This window comes from Nannospalax galili, unplaced genomic scaffold (genome assembly GCF_000622305.1).
Source record: "Nannospalax galili isolate Female #2095 unplaced genomic scaffold, S.galili_v1.0 scaffold102, whole genome shotgun sequence".
In the NCBI taxonomy this organism is placed as follows: domain Eukaryota; kingdom Metazoa; phylum Chordata; class Mammalia; order Rodentia; family Spalacidae; genus Nannospalax; species Nannospalax galili.
The window spans coordinates 1,040,882-1,060,495 of record NW_008351958.1 but is presented as its reverse complement, the minus strand read 5'-3'; the positions used below and the strand labels follow the sequence as shown (position 1 = coordinate 1,060,495).

Sequence of the window (19,614 nt, the reverse complement as noted above, 5' to 3'; positions counted from 1 at the left end):
TTATTTTTAAGATTTTCTTTTTTTAATTATTTTTATTTATTTAATGTGTATGAGTGTATTGCCTGCATATAGGTAGGTGCACCCATGTCATGCAGTGCCTGAGGAGGTCAGAAAAGTGTCAGATCCCCTGGAACTGGAGTTACGAACAATTGTTAGCTGCCATGTGGGTGCTAGAATCGAACCCCTGTCCTCTGCAAGAGCAGACAGTGCTTTTGACCACTAAGCCATCTCTCAACCCCCAAGATTTTATTTTTATTTTCAATTACATGTCTATATGTGTATCTTGAGTGTGAATTTGTGTACATTAGTGCAGTGCCCTCAGAGGACCAGAAGAGGCATCAGATCCCCTGGGGCTGGAGTTACGGGTAGTTGTAGCTACCTGACATGGGTGCTGGAAACCAAACTTGGGTCCTCGCCAGTACATGCTCTTAACTGCTAAGCCATCTCTGCAGCTCCCTCATTTTTTGAAAAATATTGATTCCACATATGACTGAAAACATGTTACTTTTTTTTCTGAAACTGACATTCGCTGAACATAATGACTCATTTATTTTTCTGCAAATAATATCATTTCATTCTTTTGGAAGAATCATATTCTATTATGTATATAGACGTGTTTTCTTTTTTTCATTTGTCAGCTGGTTCCATCACTTGGATATTGAGATTAATGCCAAGTTACAGATGGCTGTATTTCTGTTGTATGTGACTGCTGACTCTTTGGGTAAATACCCAGCGGTGGTACAGCTAAATTCTTAGATGGTACTACTTTTAGTTGGTTGATTGGTTGATTGGTTAATTTGCCTGCCTTCTTGGTTTTTATGATGTTGAGGTTGGAACCTAGGACCTGTCTTTTGCATGTGCAAGTGCAAATTTAAGGATCCATATTTTGTACATAGTTAGAAATTACATTTGCCTAGGGATATGAGAGCCTTGGGGTTTGCTCTAAGATCCATGAGCTCTCCAGCTTTGTGTATTTGGCTAGGTTTACAGTACCAGATATGAGCTTCCTCCCACTGAGTGGGCTTTAAGTCCAATTAGGTAGCTGTTTATCCTAGTTTGTTCTTCATTGCTGTGACAAAATACTTTGACCACTACCAACTTGGGGAGGAAGGGGTTTATTTAGCTTACATCTCCCAGGTCACAGTTCATCTGGGAGCCCAAGGTAGGAACTCGAGGCAGGAGCTGGAGCACAGGGCATGGAGGAACACTGCTTACTAGCTTGCTCCCCTGGCCCCCGCTCAGCCTGCTTTCTTATGTAACACAGGCCCACCTGCCCAGGGGTGGCACCACCCACAGTGGGCTGGGTCCTCCCACATCACTCATCAAGAAGATGCCCCTCCAGACATGGCCACAGGCAGGTCCAATAGAGGCAATTCCCCAACTGAGGCTCCCTCAACCCAGGTGTGTCAAGTTGACACTAAAGTTATCCAGCACACTGTTGATTACCCCAAGATAAAAGTGCCACTAGTCAATGTTGTTTGCTGTGCTGGTCATTGAAGTGGTTTTTAGGTCTTGAAGCTGGGGTTGGACCATTGATTGATGTTCTCCCTTAGCAGCTTGCATGCTGCTCTCCAAAGCTATGAGAGCTAGCCTTCAGGGCTTCCAGGTCAGTTCCAGTTCCATTGCTCCAAATCCTGTGTCAAAAGTATGTCCTGTCTTCAGCAATAGGGTCTTACCATCATGTTCTGGGAGGCAATCAAGGGCTGTGGCAATAGCCTGAGTAATTTTGGGAGTCTCTTGAACCACCTTGGCCAACAACTCAAAGGAAGGTTTCTCCTGTCTGGCACTGTTCCTTGATATGTAGCCTTCATTTATACTCATGGACTCATGTAGAGATATTTTATGTGTAGCTTTTCAGTAGGTTATTGGGCTAAGATGATTCCCTCTGGTTTTTTATACTATCTAGGCACTATTTATGTCTCCTCTTTCTCTCCCTGTCTTACCCTCCCTCCCCGTCCTTCCCATTTAAAGTGTCCCCATTTTCCCCATTTCTCCCTTGATAATTTTTGGATGCTGTGGTCCCACCTCTTTTGAGCTCCTTCTTCCCCTTTATTCCAGTAGTTCTTTGTATAGCCCTCCTCTCCTTCCCCTTTAACTACTCCCTTTTTACATATTTCTCCCTTAGTAAGGCCTGTCTCCTACTATTCTTCTGTCAGGTCCCTTCTTTCCCTTTACCTCCCTGGTTCCCTTCCATTTTCCTGGATTCTGCAGTTACATCAGGATATGTACTCACTTATAAAGATTGGTGCTAGGATCCACAAATGAGGGAAAACATACTTCTTTTGTTTTTCTGAGTCCATGTTACTTCACTTAGTATGACAGTTTCTAGATCTATCCATTTAGCTGCAAATTTCATTATTTCATCTTTCTTCAGTGTTTTTCTTTTCTTGACAGTAGGGTGGTCATTCTGAGTAAAGTAAGGTGAAATCTCAAAACAATTTTGATTTGCATTTCCCTGATGGCTAAGAATCTTGAATGTTTTTTTCATGTATTAGCACTTGTATTTTTTTTTTTTTGAGAATAGTCTCCTTAATTTGGGTGTGATGGTACATACTTGCAATCCTAGTACCCAAGAAACTGAGGCAGAAGGATTATTGCAAGTTCAACTCCACACAGATAGCAACACAATAGATACCAGGGGCCAGCCAGGGCACTATAATAAGACTCTATTGCCTGAATTATTTGTTCTTTTGCTATTACCCCCATCACATGAATGGCGAGCAGAGCTGTTCTCTCATTTGCAGGCTATCTTTCCACTATGTTGATTGTTTCCCTTGTGGTGCAGACCTTTTAGATTCATGTGGTTTCTTTTTTCAGTTCTGGCTGCTGTTCGCTTGAGCTACTAGAGTCCTTTACAAGGAGCCCTTCTCTGTGCCTTATTTCTGAAGTGTTTTCATATGTTTAGCTCTAGGTCTTTCAAAGTTCAGGTCTTAGATCCCATTTTGTTCGTTGGTTGATTTTGGTTTTTTTGAGACAGGGTCCCTCTGTACCCCCAGCTGGCCTGGAACTTGCTTTGTGACCAGGCTAGACTTGATCTCACAGAGATCCACCTGCCTCTGCTTACCAAGTGCAGGGATTAAGGGTATGCACCAGCAGACCTGGCTCCTTTGATCCATTTTTAATTGATTTTTGTAAAAGGTAAGAGACATGGAAATAATTCATTCTTCAACATGTGAATATCCAGTTTTCCCAGTACCATTTGTTGAAAGTTTGTCTTTTCACCATTCTGTGTTTTGACTTCTTAGTCAAGAATGAGGTAACATAACTGTATGGATTTATTTTGTAGTCTTCCATTGGTATGTGTATTTGTTTTTGTGTTAGAACTATACAGTTTTTGCTATGATAGCTCTGTAGATAATTTGAAATCAAGTATTATGATACCTCCAGCACTGCTTATTTTGCTCAGGTATGCTTTGGCTATTTGGAATCTTTTTTAAAAATATATTATTTTTATTTTATGCATATGAGTGTATTGCCTGCATATATATAAGTACACCTGTGCAATGTCTGCAGAGGTCAGAAGAAGGCAAGTGCCTTTACCCACTGAGCCATCTCACTAGCACCTCTCTGGTTTTTTAATGTATAGCACTCATAGCTGTTGTGTGACTTCTCCTGGGAAGACACAAATTACTTTTGTTTACAGTTACAATGGAAAGTCTATTTATCCTTCAATTTTAAAGCAAATTTCACTAAATGCACAATAGACTGAGTTGGCAGTTATTCATTCTCAAGACTTGAAACCCATCAGTCTGGCCTCAGGGTTTCTGCTGGCAAGTCTGCTCTCACTACAATAGATTTACCTTCGTAACTTGGTATTCCCCTGTGCAGCGTCAGCGTGCTCTGTTCTGTACTGGTGTTTAGCTCCACTGTGACATGGAAAGGCTGTTTTCTGCCCGTGTCTTTTGGGGATTCTGAATGTCTCCTATACTTAAATGTTCATTTCTTTACCTACATTTGAGGATTTTTCTGTTGTAATTTCATTGAATGCCTTTTGTCTGTATCTTAGTGCCTTTTTCTATACTGCACATTCACAGACCTGTTCTCTTGTTTGTGTTCTCAGAGGTCTGGAATATTGTGGTCATGATTGCTTGTTTTCATTTTGTTTTAGTTTTTCAATCTTTATCAATATCCAAATGTAATAATTTCTTCATGTTGTTTTTCAGTCTCTGACATTCTTTCTTCTTGTTAGCATCAGGGCTTCCTTCATGTTAGAGCTCCCCTTCATGTCTAGGCCAATTCCTACTTGCTCCGGAGATCACCTGGTTTGTACACAGGGGTAGCAAATTTCTAAGCCAAGGGGTAGCCATAAGTAGTCAGAGTTCTTCAGCAGACATGGAGAACTGGGGGAACCCAGCAATCTGACTGCTGATCTGGGTGCTCCCAGACACTGCCAAGCATTTAAAACACCCTGCAGGAGGAAGGTGTCGGAAAATCTGCTGGTCTCCTGTACCTGGGCTGAGAGCACTCACTCCTGCCCTGACACATGGCAGAGAGGCAGCGCTAAAAGGCCAGGCAGCCAGTTGGCCAGTGGCTCACTGCTCTTCATCAGCAATAGGGTTACATTGCTCACCACGTAGGGCAGGGCCACCAATAACCACATCACCCAACCTTCCTGATACCAGAACTTCTAGGCAGACCTAAGTCAGCCCTCCCCCTCTCTATGACTGCCTCTTGTGGAGTTCTTCCACACAGACACAGTGGCAGCATGTCCCTAAGCTCCCTAACTTATGACTGTTCTTTGATTTTGGGGGTCCCCAGATTAGCTCAGCTGCAAACAATAGGCCCCTCTCAGGATGGCACTGGGCTGTAGCACTGCCAGGAGTGGACACATCGTAACAGATTTCTTCTCCACAGCTGGCCTGCTGTGCAGAAGTCACAGTCACAGTAAAATCCCCACACAGCATTTAAGATCTGCTCCACTCGTGGGGTTTTCTGGCAGCTGGGACTGCCAGTCTGTGGACATTAGGGCCGCCGCCTTAACTTGTGGTTGCAGCTTCAGCTTCTCCCCCTCAGGAGCTGGGGTTGAAATTGAAGGCGGTTTCCTACGCCTTCTGCATCACCACTCTGTTTCACTATGCTTTTTTGATGTCCTGTCACATCTTTCTTTTCTCAGTGCTTTTCCCTTCCTTCTTTCCTTGACTCTTCTCGTTCAAGGAGTTACACAGGAGCGTCTACTCACCTTCCTACCCTACCCTCCTACTTCTTTAAATTACACTCTTGGTTGGGAAGGGAAGAAGGCTGAGAACCCTATTCATAACCTATTCTGTAAAGTTTTTTTCAACATCTATGCAACTGTTGACAAAACGGTTGAAATAAAATAAGACTAATAGGAACAGGAAATGTTTTCATTCTGTAAGCTATTATCATTTTTATAAACTGATTTCTCTTATAAACCACATTTTAGCTGTGAAATCCTGAGTAACACTTGTCCTGTGAACTTTAACTCATAATATTGATGTGGTTTCCATAGAAACTATAAAATGGCATATTTGCAAACTCCAGAAAAAGAAACCTGTTGTATTTCAGATGTCACTGCACTGCGACAGTATGAATGTTCTCTCTGACATAGAAACTAAGAAAGGCAAAACACAGTACGTAGTCCCAGAAGGGCAAAGAGACTAGGTTACTTAATTTTCTAGCTAGCGTCTCACAGAACAGCCATGAAAAGACCTTTCAGACAGTGTCAGCATGCTGAATTCTGGCTGCTGAGGGAATAGTGAATACATAGTGTAGTTGGGCGTGTCTATAATCATGACATAAAAAGAGTGGACAACATTAGCTGTTTGTAACGCAAAGAGTAGCTGCTTAGTGGACTCCCAGGCTAGGCCAGTGACAAGCCACCTACAAGAGCTTCTTAGAGTGTTTGGAGCCAGTGGACTCACATGCTATTAGCACATTAGTTGTTTCTATGTAAATCATGCTCTGTCGCCATAGCTACCATAAAGTGAAGTCTGCTACCCTAGAGGTATTCTGCAGGGGCCTTTACAGCTGTCATGCTTACTAAAACCTTGGGAAGCAGGTACTGGTATCATTACGCAGCTGAACAAGCAGGCTCAGAGAGAATCACAGCTTTCATTGCAGAGCCAATAAGGAATAGCCTGTAACGAACCACAAGTCCAGGGCTCTTTTTGTGATCCGTTAGCTTCCTTCTGGGTGCTTTGTTCTCAAATACTTAAAACATCCCTTTTACAGACTTGAGTAGCATATTAACTTGTATTGTTTAAAAGAGCAAATAAGGCTAGGCATGGTGGCACATGCCTGTAGTCCCAGCACTAGGGAGGCAGAGGCAGGCGGATGGATCTCTGTGAGTTTGAGGCCAGCCTGGTCTACATAGTGAGTTCCTGGTCAGCTGGGGCTAATTACATACATGCAGGCAAAGCACACACACACACTAAATAAATAAATTAAATAAATAAATAAATAAATAAAAACTTTAATCTTGATTGCCAAATTTCTGAGTTTACTATATTTGATAGACAATTTCAGAGTTCTGCTCTGGGTCTTTTGCAGTTTTTTTGCATTCTCCCTTTTCAGTCTCTTACAAGCAAGCTTACTACAGTAGTTAAGGCAGAAGCTATGGTGGTTAAAACTGCTCAGTCTGAATCTCAGCTCTGCACCCTCTTATCTATATATCTGTAGGAGGTTGTCTACCCTCCCTGTGGACAGTAATAGTACCTACTTCATGGGATTCCTGAAGCCCAGTGTCCATCAAGTGTGTAGAGTAGTACCTGGCACACAGTAATCACTCTACAAATACTACCTAACATTACAGTTGTGATTACTGTCATATAACACTGTTAAAATCTATTTTATATTTTAATGTACACAATAGCATTATGTATTTTTATTTGATATAATTTTGTAAAGATTTTGGCATTATACACAATTTTTGTTCTTACCAGCAAAGCTTCAATTTTTCCCCAATTGTCTGTAACATTGTGCTTTTATATTATTTATATTGCTTGTATATTAATTGTACATAATAGTGTATCATTTTTTTTTTTGGTCTTTTTTGAGACAAGGTCTCCCTGTAGCTCCAGCTGGCCTGGAACTTGCTATGTAGACCAGGTTGGCCTCGAACTCACAGAGATCTGCCTGGCTCTGCCTCCCGAGTGCTGGGATTAAAGGCATGCACCACCATGCCCGGCTATAATAGTGTATACATTTTTATGATGTGTTTGAAGGCCTGGAGGGATGGATTTGTGGTTTAAAAAAACACTTGCAGATCTTTCAGAGGACCAGAGTTTGTTTGGTTCCTAGCACCCACATCAGGTGATTCACAACTGCCTGTAGCTCCAGCTCCAGGGGATCTAATGCCTTTTTCTGGCTTCTCCAAGCACCCTACACACACACTCTCTCTCTCCCTCCCTCCCTCCCTTCCCCCCCTCTCTCTCAAATCAGTAATAGATAAATCTTTCAAAAATGTGTTTTGATCATATTTACATCCCTCACCTGCCCTTGCCCCCCCCCAACTGACCCTCGCCCTCCTCCCAGCTAGTCCTCTCCTGCTTTCATGTCTGTTTTGGTGATCCACTGAGTTTAATTAAGGTTGCTTTCAGGAGTGTGGGGGAAAGGTTATTTACAAGAGCATTGACAACTTACCAGTGGTTACACTGCTGAAGAAAATGTCCCTTCTTCCTCAGCAGCCATCACTGACAATAGAACAGGTCCTTATGGCAGTGCAGTATCGCACTAAGGCAGCATCTGAGTAGACAGCCTCAATCTTTGCATCCATTTCAAACAATAGTGAGACCCAAACTGTCCTGAGAACATGTTCCTTCAGATTTCTCCTGGAACTCTGTTCTTGAACAAAGGCCTTGCTTGACTGAAAACATACATCCAGCGTGAAATAGGGAAGGAAAAGCAGAATTTGTCCTATCAGGATATTTTCCCTTTCTGACTCCTAGTGACCTAGAACAGCAACCTAACCATAAACAGATGTTATTTATCTATCCCACCTGTTGTCCAACACAAAAGGGGTAATCTGTGCTTGCAGCACTTGATATTCATATCACACACACACACACACACACACACACACATATCATTCTGGGTCAAGGACAAGGAAGGGTCATGAGGGATTAAGTCTATATGTCTAGGTTATAAGAGGAGCCCAAGGCCTGGTAAGCTTGTGATGGTATCACAGAAAAGTTATTCCCATAGATCCTCAGGGAAGGGTGGGGCTTCATGAGCCCCTCCCCCAAGACAAAATATCAACAGGCCCAATCTTCAGACAGTCCTGTGTGTACAGTTGTTAAATCTTATAGATGAACAGCTTTCCAAATAATATGTGTTTTTGTATTTAGTATGCTTTCCAGTGCAGCATATGAATTATTTTTAAATAGAGTGAATTAACTTCGTACTTAGCATTTTTCATTTGGTCTTAGTAATTTGTCTAATTATTTTAATTCAGGACATGGCCCAGTAATCCATAATGCTGAAGCTAAAATTTTGGAATACATTTCTCACAGAAATAACCGAGAAGAACAAATTCTTTCAGTGATTCGTGATAACTTTGAAAAATCACTTACAGTAACGGAGCTCGTAAAAATGATTTACAAGGTAATTTTCTTTCATCTTACTTGTACATAGCTACAAATTTATTTATTAAGATAATTATTTTATGGATTATAATATGGTTAACTTACTGCATCCAAGTTAAATAATGTCGCTTGTCTAGACTTCAGAACAGCAATTTCAAGTTTAAAAAAAATTGTCCATAGAAAACAAAAATGGTGATCCTGAGCCATCATTAAATGTTATTTACCTGGCTCAGCAGGAGAAACTGCTGTGAACAGTATTATAGTGACACATATCATTCTAGCCATCTTGGGTATCTGGTGTCCCAGCCTTCAGGAAGTGACAGGCTAAATTTTTTTTAAGTGGGGAATAATGGCAGTAAGAAGTTATAGCCTAACAATGGGGAAATACGCATCAAGAGCATGAGCAGAAGAACTTCACATGTAGGGAAAGAGCTCCACACCTTAGGGCCCTGTAGCCCTGTGTGGAAATCCATTAATATTACTCGGGTTTTTTAGCAAGTGTTTAATATCTGCTATGCTAGTAGCATAAATTAGTGGTTAAGTGTGTAGACTTTAGTGTAAGATTACCTGAGTTTTAAAAGTTCCACTCTGGTAGACACAATAAGTTGTACATACCTACAGCCTCAGCACTCGGGGTGGGTCACAGTATACAGTGAGACCCTCAAAAAGTAAAAGTCCCACTACCACAACTTGTATAGCCATCAAATACATGAGGTTGTTCCTAAAGATCAGTTTCTGAAGGTAACCTTTAATTTAAGGTGACAATTAACAAAGGTCCTTATTGTACAATAATCTTATGTTACCAACAGAGTATTAAATCATACCCAGTGTGCTTCATTTCAAAAGAGAATGATGAAGAAATCAGAAAATGCCTGTAGCTGGGGATGTAGCTCAGGAGTAGAATGTTAACCTAGCATATTTGAGTTCCTGGGTTAGGATTCCCAGCACCACCAGAAAGAAAAGTCATTGGAAAAATTAATATAGATATTTTAATCGCAGGGTTGGGAAGATAGCTCAGTCAGTAAAGTGCTTGCTGTGCAAATGTGAGGACCCAAGCTCAATCCCCCACAACTAATGGTTGCATCGTATCCCATAATCCCAGTGCTGGGGGGGGGCGGGGCAGAGAGAAGAGGATCCCTGGAGCTTTCTGGCCACGTAGCTAGAAAACCAGCGCGCCTCAGGCTCAGTGAGAGACCCTTTCTCAAAAAATAAGTTGGAGAGCAATCAAAGAGGATATCTGACATCAGCCCCTCACTTCCATATACATATGCACACACATGCCTACCCATCACACACACACACAAAAAAAAATGAGTGCCCATACACAATACAAAAAAATTTAAAATGTATGAAACAGCTCATTTCCTGTCTAATAAAAGAGTGTAGACACTCCAAGCTACATCAGTACTTCAAGAGTTTTTCCTTTTCTAATATTAAGGACAGATAGCAAAACTCTCTCATACCCCTCACAGAGGAATCATCTACAAATAGTAGTTCAGAGGTGTATTCTGTGTATACACAGACCATAGTCATATGTAAAACACTTGATGCATAGAATGGTATGAGATATTCTGAGGTAATTCATTCATTCAGTGTTTACTGAATCATTTGCCGCACACTAGAGTAGGTGCAGGAATACAAAGATGACTCTAGGATTTCTGGTTTAGTGAAGACAGACCTGTTTCAACAAATACCTATAATACTGGCTCTGTCATAATAGTTCCCTTCACTGAGCACATTACTACATGCTAGACACTATGCTAAATGTATTTTGTTGTTGTTGTTTGGTTGGTTGATTGGTTGGTTTGGGTTTTTTGAGGCGGGCTCACTATAGCCCCAGCCGACCTGGAATGTGCTGTATAGACCAGGCTGACCTCCATCTCACAGAGATCTGCCTGCCTCTCTGCCTCTGGAGTGTTGGGATTAAAGGTGTGGGCCATCTTGCTCATCTCAGTGCTAAATATTTTATCCATGTTGAGCATCCTTAATCCAAAATACTCCAACACTCCAAAGCTTTCAGATGTTGGAACATTTTGAATATGCAAATCTTATATTTTTCCCACACCAAACTTGAGGATACAAAAATAGAAATCAGTTCTACATAGTGAAGATGCAGAGCAGTAAGTCTTGTCTAGAAAAACTTCAGCCTAGTCAAGAACTTGAATCTTAAGGAAGGAGTAAGCATTTTCTAGGTCACAGTAGAGGACAAGGAAGCTCATTCTAGACAGAGTGAAGGATATGTTCAAATACTAGGACTAAGAGAAGAGCATTGTGTGTTTGGAAACCCACAAAGAAGGCACGTATCATCAGAGCATAGGTTGCATATGTGGGTGGACAGGAAGAGAGGCCCAGAAAATGAGGTAGGAAAAGTAGATGTGGTCAGATCACAAAGACTTTACTGTCAGCTAAAAAAATTTAGATGTTAACCCAATAATCTGGGGATGATCACTTAGAAATTTTAACTGGATAACTCCTACATTGAGATCTAGAATATCATACTGGTGGGTATGGTAAAATACTCTAACCAAAAGCAACTTGAGGGGAAAAAGGATTATTTGGCTTACATTTCCAGATCACAATTCATCATTGAGGGAAGTCAAGGTAAGAACTCAAGGCAGAAACCATGGAGGAACTACTTACCGCCTTGCTTACAGGCTCATGCTTAGTTACCTTTCTTATATTATACAACCCAGGACCACCTACCTAGGGATGCTACTGCCCAGAGGCTGGGCCTTCCTACTTGAACAAGTAACCTAGACAATCCCCCAGACAGACCCACAAGCCAGTCTGTTCAAGGAAATTCTCAATTGAGGCTTTCCAGTCAGATGACTGTAGACAGCATCAAGATGGCAATTAAAGCTAACTAGGAGCCTACATGGAGGCACCTGCCTTTAGTCCCAGCCGTGGGGAGGCAGAGGCAGGTGGATCTTTTTGAGATCAAGGCCAGCCTGTTCTACATAAGTTCCAGCTCAGCTGGGGCTGCAGGGAGACCCTATCTCAAACATCAAAAAGCTAAGCTAACTGGGACACAGATAGTGAATTTAGTCAAGAAAATTAGCTTTGTAACTATAATCCTTATTTAAATAATAAAAGAAAAATTTTCACTTTTTTTTCATTCAGTTAACACATCAATATTATGTTGTTATTTTAAGAAGAGTTTACTGTGAGTCGTAAGATACAATGACATTATCATATAACCTAAAAAACTTAAAAGCTAGGAATAAATTGTATATTTATTCACTCCTTAATTTATAAATATTAATGAGTGTCTACTGTGTGCTAGTATGTTAACACTAGGAATTCAGTAGTGAAGAAAACAGACACTGCTGTTGTTTTATGGCATGTAATCTATTTTGCCTCTAGAAATATTTAAGAATATAGTGTCCTAAAGCAAGACCATTTACAAAGTAGAACTTTTTTAGATTAATACTATTTTTGTTTTGTTCCTGGTCTTTTGAGGTAGGGTCTTGTGTATCCCAGGGTGGCCTCAAACACACTGTGTATGGAAGATGACCTTGAACATCTTATCCTCCTGCCTCTACCTACCAAGAGCTGAAATTAAGGTGTGTGTGCCATTGTATCTGGATGGAACCTGGGCTTTTTATGCTAGGCAAGTATTCTACCAATCGAGCCACATCCCCAGCCCTCGGTTGTTATTTTTTTTAATATGTTTAAGTTAAATATTTCTTTTTTGTTGTGTGTATTTCATTTTACTTTAAAGATTAAAAAAATTAGGTTTTCTTTAAAAGAGAGATTTTTCTTTCTCTTGTTTTCCTTTCAGAATGTTCCTGAGAATTTACTTAAAATGGCAGAACGTAATCTCTTGCTTCATTTGAAAAAACTAGAAAAAGAAGGAAAAATATGTAAGTGTATTTCACAATTTTAATTTTTTTACTAGCATTTAAAATACTTTTGCAGATACATGAGTTTCCTTTTAGCTACAACACCACCCATCTGAGTTTTCACATAACTGTCACATTCAGTGGGAAAGATTAAACACTAGGAAGATTAGCAGCATGAGGCCAGTTCATCACAAATTGGAACCAAAAACTCGAAGAGGAATTAGACTCTCTTGTAAGATTCAAGTCCTCACCCACCCTAATGACACCCCAAAGTATGCATTGGGAGGATGGCCTCTCTTCAAGATACCAAGACCAGGGGTTGGAAAGATGGCTCAGTGGTTAAGAGCACTGGCTGCTCTTACAGAGGACCCAGGTTCAATTCCCAGCACCCACTTGGTAACTAACAACCATCTGTAATTACAGTTTCAGGGGATCCAACACCCTCTTCTGACCTCCATGGGTATTGCATGACATGGGTGCATTTATATACATGCAGGCAATACACTCTTACACATAAAATAAATATAATAAATAAAATAGTTTTTAAAAAAGATTCCAAGACCAGGAAGACTAGCATATGGAAGACTTGAAAATAAGCAAATTTTAAGTGGTAGTGAGGTCAGAAATGGTAAAGTAGTAATTGTATAGCTATTGATGGTAAGTTAATTTTCAAATCAGCCAGTGTTACGGAAATTTAGTCCTTAAAAATAAAGTTCTCCAAAGCCTGAATTTGTGTAGAAGCCTTAGCAGTGTTTACATATGCAAAAGAAACTCACTTTATATTCATCAACAAAATTAATTTTAAGAACATGTGCTTTTTCTTCCTATAGAATAGCTTAGAATCCAGTGATGTACTTATCTCTTGGTTTTATTTTCTGGTTTTCTTTCCACAGTTTGCACCAACAATCCTGAAAAGAAATGGAAATGTACACTTTAGTTTCAGATGAATGAAGTTTTCTTTTGCTTTGTTTATACAGGATGGTATGTTTTCTTAATTTTGGATTATTACTGCGAATATAGAATGTAGGACTGTGAAAATAATCCTATACACTAAAATATGTAAATTACATTGTACATGTATAGCACAGGTTATTGATCTATCTTTTACCAAATATTCAGAATCTAGCACTTTGTCCATTTTCTATGAATTAAGTAAAATGGTTACTTTAAGAGTAATAAAATTTGCACAATTCAAACCAGATATTACTCTTAGAGTTTGACTATCTGTTAGCATTTGTCAATAATGTTTGGTCTACCTGCTTCAGCCAACAGCACAGATTTCCACATACTCCTTCATTTTCTTCCACCTTTGTATCTTACACCTACCAGATTTATTGTCTTGTTTCTGTCAATTTTATCTTTTAGGTACTGGGTCATTCTATAGCTCTGTATTCTGTTTATTTTCTTATAATGGTAGCCCACAAATGGTTCATGTAAGTCAATTTTAGCCCATTGAAAAATATAAAATTTATCGACTTGAAATGCTATGTGATGAGTATTTTTTGTAATCCCTTAGTGCAACTAACATATTTTGAAAGTTTTAATGTTAATACAGAAGTAGTCAGTTAATATATGAATAGAATACCAAAAGGTATTTTCTTTTAATTAGAGAATTACAATTAAAAGATAAGCCTTTTATTTATTTATTTTGATTTTTTTAGTTCTTATTCTCGATAATTTCATACATGGGTATTGTCTTTGCTTTATTTCCTTCCCCCCCCAGATCCCCACCAACTCTTCCATGTCCCCACTGTCTCAATTTCTTGTCCTCTTCTTTGATTATTATGTTATATATCCGTACATTTATGTGTGTGTGTATATATATATATATATATATAATGCACTGAGTCCATTTAATAGTGCTTATATGTACCTGTGTTAGGTTTAAGGCTTTCCATTTGGTATTAGATAACCTCTCTAGGAGCTAGTCCCTGAAGAAAATTGATTCTCCCTCAGCATCAATTGGTTACTTGTAGCTCTTCATCTTGAGATGGGACCCCCATGACATCCCCCTTCATTCACCATGACATGTCAACTGGTTTTGTCATTATACAAATCTCATTAGAATACCATACAATGGAGATTCATTGGTACAGCCTCCCCACTAAATTCACAGGTTCACCTAACTAGGCTTAGGTAGAAACGTTTCTTTGACCTGTCATTGGTTTCCTATATGGACTTTCCATGTCTCCTCAGGAAAAGTCATATAAGACATGGTAGTTCACCAATGCTATTTGATCTGTACCAGTGCCAAGCTACAATACTAAAATAAGCTCAGAAATCTAAGAGTTTGTATTCCTTACCCTTCCTTAAAAATAAGATTTCAATTTTTAAAACTTTTCTTTAAAAGCCAGGCATGATGGTATATGCCTTTAATCCAAGCAATCAGGAGGTAGAGGCAGGTGGATCACTGTGAGATCAAGGCCAGCCTAGGATGGTCTACATAGTGAGTTCCAGGCCAGCTGGGGTTATATGGTGAGACCCTGTCTCAGAACAAACAAACAAACAAAACAGACAGAAGACAACAGGGTGTGGTGGTACAGGCCTTTAATCTCAACACGTGGGAGGCAGAGACAAGCAGATCTCTGTGTGATCAAGGCCAGCCTGGTCTTTATAGTGAGTTCCAGACCAGCTGGGGCTACAGAGAAACCCTGTCTCAACAAAACAAAACAGACATGACTTTTAACATCTTCACCTCCTTCTGCCCCTTTTCCCAAAGCCCTAGCATTTTATACCACCCTAATACATTTATTCTTGTTCTATGGACACATATCACGTTGTGGGAATTAACCCAAGGCTGATCTAACCTGTCAAGAAGACTCAAACCATACTCAGGATTTGGAAGAAGTTTATCCTTTATTGTGCATGGGCCCAGCCTGAGCTTCTGCTCCAGGAACTCAGGCCTGGACCAGAAATACATACAGGTTTTTACAGGATTATTCACATCATCCCTTGGCAGTAATTATATTGGTGGATTTGAAACTTCCAGCATAGATGTATATGTGCCCCTTTAACTATTAGAGGAAATTTAAGCAGTCAGTGTTTTTAAAGAAAAGCAGGATATTTCAGGCAAGTGTGGGATTGTGACATTTACCAGTACTCTGCTGATGCCAGTTCAGTCTTAGCTATTTTAACAAATAGGCCACATTGTAGCAGGTGCTTCCTCAAAGACCACTGCAAGAGGCAACATTCTTTCTTTTAATAGTTTATTTATTATTTTTATTTTCTGTGTATGAATTTATTGCCTGCATGTAGGTAGGTGCACCTGTGTTGTGTAATGCCCGTGGAGGTCAGAAGAGAGCATCAGATTCCTCTGGAACTGGAGTTACAGACAGTTGTTAGCCGCCATGTAGGGGCTGGGAATGGAACCCAGGTCCTCTGTAAGAGCTGCCAGTGCTCTAACCAGTGAACCATCTCTCCAGACCCAAGAAGCAACATTCTTTTTTTTCTTTATTTTTTGTGTATGAGTGTATTGCCTGCATATGTGTAAGTGCATCCATGTTGTACAATGCCCACAGAAGTCAGAAGAGAATGTCAGTTCACCTGGAACTGGAGTACAGATAGTTATCAGCTGCCATGTGGACACTAGGATTCGAAGTTGGGTCTTCCGCAAGAGCAGCCAGTGTGCTCTTAACCACTGAGCCATCTCTCCAGCCCAAGAGGCAACATTCTTTAAGGTGCTCACAGATTGTGTTTTTTGTGGTTGTCTGCCTTCTCTTATCTCAGCCTGAGACTGAGCTCAGAGTGGCCTTTATGATTACGTACAAGTAGAAACATTCCAAGTGCTGTTACTTCTACATATATCAACAAGCACACTTAATTATTAGAGTATATAAGGTTCTTGTCAAATATATTTGTTAGCACTTACTCATCCACACAGAACAAAGTTATGCTGAGGTCAGATTTTAATAGTTCCACATTAGGTTAATTTTCCCCCATCATCTCTACACTCAGAAGTGTCCCATGCTACAAAATAACTGTAAACTTAACAATAAAAAGCCAAAAAAATGATCCAATTCACAAATGGAAAAATAACTTAACTGATATTTCTCCAAAGAAGATAGGCAAATGGCCAGTAATTTCATGAAAAGATGTTCAGCATCACTAATCATTAGAAAAATGAAAATCAAAAATTGCAAGATGGTGTTTCCTGTCCATTAGGATAACATTAAAAAAAAGAACAGGTGTTGGTGTGTGGAGAAATTAAAACCTTTATGTATTTCAGATAGGATGGTAAAACTGTGTGCCCTTTGTAGAATGTACCTGCTTAAAATCAATTAAACATAGAAATTACAATATGATCAAGCAATTCCATTTCTGAATATGCACTCCAAAAGTTCACACATCTGTATGTCTGTGTTTCAGACTTATTCACAGTTGCCAAAAGGCAGAAGCAGTGCTATGCCCATTGAAGAATGAGTGAATAAACAAAATTAAAAATAAAAATTTTTAAAAACTAAAATGATATACTTACCACAGTATTATTCCACCTTAAAAACAAAGGAAGTTGTGACATGCTGCATCATGCATGAACTCCAAAGACATTATTACACTAAGTGAAATAAGCCAGTCACCTAGAGACAGAAAGTAGAATGGTGAATGGGGTGACTGGAAGGCAGAGGGAGGGAGAGTTGATCAATGAGAGCTGTGTAGCAACTTCCTCCAAGATAAGACATTGCATCCAGGAGGGAAGATCCTTAAGATGCAGGATGTTTTAAAGGGAGGTAAAGCATCCCATCCTGCAGGGAAGCTTCTTGAAGCTCAGGAATTTAAATACCTTCAGGAAGTCCCTGAAACTGACAGATTCACTAGGCCCCTCCCCTCCCAAGCATCTATAAGCCCTAAGGACTGCTGAGAACTGCTCCATACCAGCTCAGCTGCATAGAGGAAGTGCTGGCCAGCTGAGCTACCTGAAAAAGACCTTCAGCCTGTCAAAATACCTATAGGTTGTACAGGGCACTCCAGGTTTCCTGCTTTCAGCAGCTGCATGTCACCCATGCTAGGGCGGGCTTTTGGTGATGCAGCTGTCTTTGATTCAGTTCTGTTCCTGTAAGTATCCACTCACCCATACTCCTATAAGTAACCCTAATAAATTCAGTGGCTTACTATTTTGAACTTAGTGGTATCTTTACTTTGGTGCATTGTTGGTTCCCTGTCTGGGGTGAGTAGACATTTGCTCATACCTCTCCAGGAACAGTGTCACACAACAGTTAGTATGAAGTTTTAGTAAGGGCAAATGGGTAAAGTTCTGGAGATAGATGATAGTATTGATCACAGAACAATGTAATGTATTTAATGCCACTAAGTGGTACCCTTATAATGCTTTAAGTAATCAGTAATAACTCTAAGTATCTCTCCTAATACCATCACCAAAAAATAAAAACTGTGGACACATACTAATGCAATTTAGATAAGAAATTTAATTTTACTAGTATGTGAATAAGTTTACCTTTTAGATTACTTCTCCCCTATTCTTTCCCAGATAGTTGAAAGAAACCACCATTCAGTTGGTCCAATCAGAAAGGGGGAGGGCAAAAAAAAAAAAAAAAAGAAGTCACTCTGTTTGCCTCCTTCCCTCATCTCTTATCCAAATCCTCACTTGCCTATTCTACCTCCAGAGTCCATCAACATTACTCCATCAATGCTTCTTCGTCCTGGCCACCATCCTTTTGTCCTGAACTAGTGCAATGCCTTTTAACTCATATGAGGCTCTATACTTCTGTTCTTGGAGGAGGTCGGGGAACTGAGATAAAAAGGAGCATTCTGAGCTGTGCATGGTAACACATTATTTTAATCCCAGCCTTCAGGAGACAGAGGCATGTGGATCTCCTGAGTTTGAGGCCAGCCTAGCCTATATAGCCAGGTCAGCCTGTCTCAGAAAGGAAGAAAAAAGAAATGGCATTCTGAGCTGAGGAAACCTCATTTTAAAATCCATGGAATTGTTTTGTTATAGTGCCATGGCACACATCAAATATTGCACATTGCAGTTAGAGCTTTTCAAAGAAAGGTAATGATGGTGAGGTACTAAATCTATTAGTCTTTGAAACAGCCTAGCAACAGAGTTATAACAAAAGCACTGACATACATTAAATGCTTTGTGCTGGGTACTAAAGTCACAAAGGTGAATAAAACAGCATCTGTACTCTCAAAGTAAGCCCATGTCTAGTTGTAAAGACACACAATGTGCAGTACCATTATGTTTGTTTGGAGTAGAGGAAGATATCTGACCTTGTTGGTTATAGAAGGCTGCAAGTGGAAGCCAGAGCTCAGTCTATAAAAAGTAAGTGGTAGCCAGATGAAATTGGGGCATTTGTTTAGATGAGGAAAATTGTTCTAGTTGGAGTAAATTGTGCCTGCACATAAACACATGGAAAATTGCATCTTGTAGTTGAAGAACTGATTTATATAACTAGAATATAAAGTATTTGTGATTTAGGTCACAGGACTAGTAAGAATCTCATGAGAGTATTGAAATCACACAGGAACCAGTGTACTAAAACCAGAGTTAGTGGCGCATAGCTGCAATCCAGGCTTGGGAGTGTGAAACTGGGGAATTTTGAATTTTAGGCCATTCTGGACCACACAGTGAATTCCTAGGCTCAAAAATATACAAACACAGCCGGGCATGATGGTGCACGCCTTTAATCCCAGCACTCAGGAGGCAGAAGCAGGTGGATCCTGTGAGTCCAAAGCCAGCCTGGTCTCCATAGAAAATCCAGGCCAGCTGCAGCTACAGGGAGACCCTGTCTAAAAGACAAAAAAAAAATTGGGGGTATTGAAATGGGTGGGTTGTACAAGCAAACTTGGGGATAAAGGGAAGGAGAGAGAGGTGGGACCAAAGGAACTGGTATTGTCAAGGAGGAAATGAGGAAAATTGTCACATTCCTAGATTAATGTAACTTCTTACTATATGCAAAATATGGATCCTTTTGTTTACAGACAAATATCATAGTCACCACTCATCAAAGTAACTTCTTTTGCAGCAGAGACTATTACCATGTAGCACAACTGATCACACACAGACATTGTTTATGAAGTGCTTAGGCATACATAACACATCTACAATGCAACTTCTACACCTAAGGCTTGCAGAACATAGAACAGGGATAAAGAGATGACTAATGAATCACTCAACTCTCATTAATGATATTCTCTCTTGCAACAGAGTGCCAGGAACCCAAAAGGTCACAAATGGCCAAAGTATAGAGATTAAGAGTATGCAGACTATT

The 19,614-nt window shown here is 40.0% G+C and overlaps 1 protein-coding gene across 1 annotated transcript in view; it reads left to right on the top strand.

Annotated features, from left to right (window-relative positions):
* Lactb2 (lactamase beta 2) overlaps positions 1-13,872 on the top strand; it is a gene marked incomplete in the record, with an annotated part of 39,325 nt that extends 25,453 nt beyond the window's left edge. The window contains 3 exon segments of the mRNA XM_008848874.3: positions 8,414-8,562; positions 12,325-12,406; positions 13,279-13,872. Coding sequence (XP_008847096.1) covers positions 8,414-8,562; positions 12,325-12,406; positions 13,279-13,322 — 275 coding nt within the window.
* Between the last annotated feature and the right edge of the window lie 5,742 nt (positions 13,873-19,614).